General features: G+C 35.3%; 2 protein-coding genes across 5 annotated transcripts; one reads left to right on the top strand and one right to left on the bottom strand.

The window, feature by feature from the left end:
- The first annotated feature begins 473 nt into the window (after positions 1-473).
- Positions 474-4,948, top strand: LOC110637508 (RNA polymerase sigma factor sigE, chloroplastic/mitochondrial). Of its 4 annotated transcripts, none has more exons than XM_058139244.1 (6): positions 482-758; positions 1,449-2,175; positions 2,316-2,432; positions 2,678-2,914; positions 3,771-4,028; positions 4,536-4,948. In XM_058139244.1, exons 2-6 carry the CDS (start codon positions 1,510-1,512, stop codon positions 4,731-4,733), a joined length of 1,476 nt encoding a protein of 491 aa, XP_057995227.1. In that variant the 5' UTR covers positions 482-758; positions 1,449-1,509; the 3' UTR covers positions 4,734-4,948. The 4 variants fall into 4 exon arrangements, with proteins under 4 accessions (XP_057995229.1, XP_057995227.1, XP_021643335.2 ...); XM_021787642.2 differs by having other exon boundaries at positions 492-758; positions 2,286-2,432; XM_058139246.1 differs by lacking the exon at positions 2,678-2,914 and having other exon boundaries at positions 474-758.
- LOC110637509 (transcription factor TRY-like) lies at positions 4,902-6,267 on the bottom strand. Its single transcript, XM_021787644.2, has 3 exons — positions 5,726-6,267; positions 5,481-5,568; positions 4,902-5,244 (listed from the first exon to the last, which is right to left on the bottom strand). The coding sequence occupies exons 1-3, from the start codon at positions 5,766-5,768 to the stop codon at positions 5,133-5,135; spliced, it is 243 nt and encodes an 80-aa protein (XP_021643336.1). The 5' UTR covers positions 5,769-6,267; the 3' UTR covers positions 4,902-5,132.

Raw genomic sequence — 6,267 nt, 5'->3', positions numbered from 1 at the left:
GTAATTTAAAATAAATATTTTTAATTATTAAAAAATTTTTAGATATATGGATTAATATTAAAGTTATTAGATTATAATTAAGAAAACAATAAATAATGTATTTTTAAAATATTAAAATACAAATCGAGACGTTGACCATGTACGATAAGGCTATGTGATGAGGCAAGAACAAGTTCCCTCCTGTCCAATGGAGTACCTTTTATCCCCAAATTAAGAACAAAAATAAAAATAATTCATACATAATAATTTTGAAAATTTATTTACATTTTTATTGGCTGCGATTAGGAAACGTAAGAACACCCTAGACCACCACATTTACGGGACCCTACAAGCCACATCTCGTACCTTATTTCGAATGAGAATCACCCACGTGTTATAAACATGATCCATAAATTCCTTCAAATATCTCCTCCACCAGTCTAAAGTGGCCACGCCAGACCCTAGAGGTACTATTTCTTGCTTTACATCTCGCCACGTCGTCTCCTTCCTTCGGCTCTTCCAGTATCTTACTTGTCAAGTTTTTCACCGTTGATACGATAAAACCAATGTTTCTAGCCGTTGATTATTCAGAGAAATTACTCGTGGACGCCGTAATTTTCGTGTTTATGATTCCTAATTAAAGCTCAAAATATTTATATTTTAGATTCTGTGTTCTTTCTGTTTTGTGCGATTGTTCCAGAAATCACTAGATCTGTAAATTGAAGATTCTGCATGCGTTATCTGGGAAGTTTGGTGTAGGTTTTGCTCTGTCCATAAAGGTTTGATTTTCTATATATTTCTTTTTTCCCTGTTTTATGGAGTGATTTAGTGCTGTATGGCGTGATTATTGCAAAATCTTTTTGATTTCTAGTTAGAGATGTTAATTTCTTGTGGATTTTTGCTTTTCATTTGTTTTATTTTGCTTCTGGTTTGCTGTGCATGCTAGCTTTGATGTTTTTTCTGGCTTGCTGTAAAAATTCTGATCTACTTGATGTGGTTAGTTGATCGTTGATTCTTTTTTTTTTTCCTGGTAATTTAGATAGTTTATCTCCTCAAATTTTTTAGTTTTTTTTTTGTACGTGTGGGTTCCTGATCAGAATGCAAGAAAATGTTGAGGCTGGTTCAATCAAGTTAACAATTTGGATTATGTTAAACTTTAAAATTAAAATAAGGAAATGCTTTATCTCGACAAGGAATTTAAAGAGGGTTGATAGAAAGAGAAGGTCATTGCGAGAACAGGGATAAACAGAAAGAAAGTATATGCACATTTATTTATGTTAGAGCGTAATGGATATTGAGAACTGCTAAAGCAATCACCATTTAATTGCTTTCAAATTTTCAGATTATGTAATCCAATCATCCACCCTAAACACCCTTAATTTATGAACTGTAAGTGTGTGCTTGTACTCGTATGTCATGCCAACTGAAAGTGGATGAATTCTCGCTAACAGCATTGTTGTTTTTTTCAGTGTTTGTGCAGTGAGAGCGTAAGTCTTCACAATCCCTTAAAATTCTCACTAGAAACTTGGCATGGGAGTGGTAACTGCTTCCAGCTCAGCTGCTTGTACACCACTAGGATTGAGCACAAAATTTTCAAATTACAAATCCACCGTAAAAAGACCATTGATTGTGGCATTTAAAGAAGATAAATCCAATAACATAGCTTTGATTGCACCTCGTGAGCAAATCCCATTGCCTATAGAGACACCCAAAGGGAAGAAGAGAAGAGGAAAAACTACCAATGAAGTGTCTTCAAGCACCTTGGAAGTGGATTACAATGAAGCTGCCGCCAAGCTCGAGAATTTATACAAGATTAGCCCTGCAGCTGATACTTCTGATGTGGATGTAAATGGCTTGATTGGGAAAGGTCTTCGAAGGAAAAGGAAAACTGGTGAAGGTGACAGGAAAGCAGAAAATAGAGCTAGTGAAATCGTTGTTGGGAACCCTGCGACGAAAACTAAACGATTGAGCCTTGATAAAAGAATTGCAATGAGGAAGACCAAGGAAGAGGAAATGGTACCTTCAATTAGGAAGAAAACAGATGCTAAGGATGAGAATGAAAAGATTGAGGAACTTGTGAGGGTGTATTCTGCTTCAACTGATTTGGTTAGCTTGGATTGGAAAAAAATGAAGATACCTCCAGTTCTCCCTTCAACAGAGCATGCCTGGTTATTCAAGTTAATGCAACCCATGAAGGTGTGTATATACTTTCTCCATATGTCTTTGATTTTGAAAATTGATCATTTGCCTTCTTGGTTAAGAATTGGTAATTCTCTGTTGCTTAATTACAAGTGTCTCTATGTTAGGCACTCCTTCAAGTGAAAGACTATTTGCAGAAAAATTTGGGAAGAGAACCAACTGAAGATGAATTAGCTGAGGCAACAAATATGAATGCGGAGCAAGTAAGAAAACAGATGGAAGTTGGTCGAGCTGCAAGAAACAAGCTTATCAAGGTAACAGTTTATTTCCATTGATGACAATGACTGTCAGTGCAAGTAACTCGGCCATGGAAGGACAATAATATTATAGATGATATCATGTTGAATTTATTAAACTTTTTATTACTTCATTTAGTTTTGTTCAATTTCATCTTTTGGTCAAAACAATTAAACACATTGTTAGTGTGCTTCTAAAACATGAGGATGTCTCCTATTTTTAAAGAAAAAACTTTTATTTATGATATTTATATTTGTTGCAGCACAATCTACGCCTTATACTGTTTGTAATCAATAAATATTTTCAAGACTTTGCTAATGGCCCAAGATTTCAAGACCTTTGTCAAGCAGGAGTTAAAGGACTTATTACAGCAATTGATCGCTTTGAACCCAAAAGGAGATTTCGGCTCTCCACATATAGTCTTTTTTGGATTAGGCATGCCATAATACGATCAATGACACTCTCAAGCTTTACACGTGTCTCATTTGGCCTTGAATCAGTATGTTCTCTTCATACCAAAGCTTTTTTTTTTTTTTCACATGCTCAAAACAGCATGATGATCTACATTTATCCCAATTTTTTTCATTCTAACTAACATGAAGTATTTTTGTTCCTTTGAGTGTCAAGGATCTTAGGCTTTTGTTAGTCAGTACTAAAGCGGGCCTCAGGCTAATTTTGATCCATGGAGATGAGGGCCTTGAATCAGACTGGAGAGGCCTGGTTCCCCTTGGTTCTGGTTTCAGTTTGATTCGGGTGTTTCAGTTCAATTTGGGTTAAGGCAATTCAATGCTTAAAAGGGTTTGGATTGGACTGTTACGCCAAACTCCAGTTCTGGTCTGTTACGGTTCATTAAAAGAGGGGGGGAGCCCAGCCCTTGAGGGTGGCGGTTCCTGTCCGATTACGGTCCTAGGCCGAGGTTTGTCTGGTCTGGTCCCGGTTTGAGACCACCCCTTGGCCAGGTCTAGTTAGTACTAAAGTGAAAATTTATCATTTAAAGACATTAGCTTGGGAAGTAACTAAAAAATTTTCCCATTTAAAGACGGGTTGCGAAGAACTAAAAAGATTTGGAAAGGCATTTGTGTATCAGAAAGGAGGAGGAAGTTTGAATATAGTAAAACTCAACTCAATAAAGCCTTGGTCCCAAAGTAGTTAGAGAAGGTTACATGGATCCTTTTCCTCCACTCGGCTATCATACTTTCGATTAGCTGTTGCTTCATGTATGAAGCAACCAGTAAACCATAAAGAAAAATTTAGAAAGAGCAATTTCTATTTTTAATTCTGGTTTGGTCTTGCAATATTTGCTGCGTGCCAATGAATGAGAAAACATTGTGACATTAAAATTTCAATTTTTTCAGGTAAGAGTGGAGATCCAAAAGGCCAAACTTGAGTTGTTGGTTGAGCTTCAAAGACAACCAACAGAGGAAGAGATTATTGAGAGGGTGGGAATCTCCCCTGAGAGGTATCATGAAGTAATGAGGGCTTCAAAACCTGTTTTCTCTCTCCATTCGAGGCATGCAGTTATCCAAGAAGAGCTCATCGATGGGATTGCTGACATTGATGGAGGTGATAACTGGAGGCAACCAGCTCTTCTAAGGCTTGCTCTTGATGATGTGGTAACTATTCATCCTCCCCAAACCTTGGTTTTTGTACTGTGTTGATTTCTCTTTTTAATAGATTGTAGTTGTTTAAATCTTATGAGGGTTACAATATTACATTCAACCAAAAGTAAACAAATGGTTTTATTTCGAGGCTCGTTGAATTTTCTATCAATCTTTTATTATAATTATTTATCTTAATTGGTTTTTAACTTGTGTGTGTGTGTGTGTTTTTTTTTTTTTCGTCACTTATTTTTATGCCTCTTCCATTAAGATGCATAAGCATAACGCACTCAATTTACACCAGGACTGAGATTTTGAGAACTTGCTATTTTAGGGGCAGTTCTTATTTCCCTGGGAAGAGATTTATCTTATTAAAATGCCTCTAAGTTCAATATTCTTTTATTGCCCTCCGGGAGGAGCACAAAACTGATTGTTTTAATCTCCCTTGTATCATATTTTAAATTGATTGTTATCATACTACCATCAATAAAATTTTAATTAATGTCTGAAAATCCTTTCCAGCTTGATTCTCTAAAGCCAAAGGAGAGCCTAGTGATTAGACAGAGATATGGACTCGATGGTAAAGGTGACAGAACATTAGGGGAGATTGCTGGTAACTTAAACATCTCAAGAGAAATGGTTAGAAAGTATGAAGTGAAGGCGCTCATGAAACTCAAGCACCCAGCTAGAGTGGATTATCTTCGCCGTTATGTTGTCTGAACTAATTAACTTCACAAGGTTTGCTTTCATTGCTTATGATTATTCATCACCAGTTGCTGTATACTGATGACATGTATCATAGTCATTCTAACTACATAAATTAAATAGAGAAATCCCATACAATGTAATATACTTATGCAGAACTTGGAGATTTCAAATCACCACATATACATATCATAATGTCACTCCTTTATAATCTGATAATCTCTTTCACACATTGTATGTATATAAACTTCTGAACTGACATATGTTTTGTGTTCTCTTGACGTTTGCATAAGCATGAATCATGATTTTATGGCAAACAATAAATATTAAATACAGAAGAAAAGACTTGAATGAATAACACATTTGAAGCCATTATTACAAGTTGGTGGCTGAAGGACTTGAAAATTCGTTTTATCACCATGCAGTTTTTCTTTTCTCTACAAATCCTTCACGGTGTCTCGTTATCCAAAATCTTTCTATTTCTTGTGCTTTTCGGCCTGGAATTCGCCCAGCTATCAAATCCCACCTGAAAAGAGCCCGTTTACAATGTAAAGTGTATTTGAAAAGATAATAAAAGATGAACAATGCAATTCTATGGCCTTTAGAATTGAGAACAAGGATAACAAAATATATAGTTTTCCTCATTATCTTATAATTGCATTCATAAATAGCAGAAATGGCTCCATTTATTAGGCCAAATGTTCTCATAAAACAGTTGATTTTAAGTAAGGAGGGGAAGGGGTAGGGGAATTAGCTCATTACCTCTCTCCAACGAGCTTATACATTCTGTAGATGAGATCTTCCTCTTGTTCGCTCATGTTTATGAACTTCCATTCAATACTGCTAACTTCTGCATAGAAAAAAAAAAAGACAAGGAAAAGACTTTAGTGAGTATTCTTGTTATAGACACTAGAAGAAAAGGACCCATGTGAATTAAGCATGAAAGGTTGGAAAGCAAGGAAAACTTAAAATGATGAAGTGGGAAAAAAGGGGAAGTAAAAGCAAACCTTCAGATTCAAAAATGGCTTGTTTCCGGTGGCACCTGTCCATAGTTTCCGATCAGAGACACAGAATGCAAGACAAAAATGAGAGAAAAGTGAAGATCTCCCAAAGCCCAGAAAAGAGTTGGGGAAATGGGAATATGTGTTTGATATTTAAATATATCAAATGCTGGTCAACCAACGTGGAGTTCTATGTCAGAGCGTGTGTTTGTGGACTGGTAGTTGATAACACATCCACGGAAAAGAATTTTAAAGGTTAAATTAGTGAAAACTTCATGTGTACACTTGTTTAACTAATAATTAATACATTATTAATATTATAATAAATCCTACTAAAAATATGATGAATCATTCTAAATAAATATAATTTTTAAATTTTAATTAGTTGACTGTATAAATTAATTACGTTAGAACTATACATAACTAACTGGCACATGAATTTAATCCCTGAATTTACTGATCAGTTAAACGTACAATCAAAGTAATTGTTTTTATAGTATTTTATTAGATTTATGCTCTTGTTCTGCACAGATCTGATCTTTGAGTAG

Source organism: Hevea brasiliensis, chromosome 17 (assembly GCF_030052815.1).
Source record: "Hevea brasiliensis isolate MT/VB/25A 57/8 chromosome 17, ASM3005281v1, whole genome shotgun sequence".
Taxonomy (NCBI): Eukaryota; Viridiplantae; Streptophyta; class Magnoliopsida; order Malpighiales; family Euphorbiaceae; genus Hevea; species Hevea brasiliensis.
The sequence above is the reverse complement of the archived record's forward strand: the minus strand, read 5'-3'. Positions and strand labels throughout refer to the sequence as shown.

Excerpts from the sequence above, each read along its gene's own strand:
- LOC110637509 (XM_021787644.2), bottom strand. The coding sequence starts at position 5,768 with ATGGACAGGTGCCACCGGAAACAAGCCATTTTTGAATCTGAAG. Across the intron at positions 5,569-5,725 it reads AGCCATTTTTGAATCTGAAG|AAGTTAGCAGTATTGAATGG; the intron begins GTTTGCTTTTAC and ends TTTTCTATGCAG. Across the intron at positions 5,245-5,480 it reads TATAAGCTCGTTGGAGAGAG|GTGGGATTTGATAGCTGGGC; the intron begins GTAATGAGCTAA and ends GGCTCTTTTCAG.
- LOC110637508 (XM_021787642.2), top strand. The coding sequence starts at position 1,510 with ATGGGAGTGGTAACTGCTTCCAGCTCAGCTGCTTGTACACCACTAGGA. Across the intron at positions 2,433-2,677 it reads CAAGAAACAAGCTTATCAAG|CACAATCTACGCCTTATACT; the intron begins GTAACAGTTTAT and ends TATTTGTTGCAG. Across the intron at positions 4,029-4,535 it reads GGCTTGCTCTTGATGATGTG|CTTGATTCTCTAAAGCCAAA; the intron begins GTAACTATTCAT and ends AATCCTTTCCAG.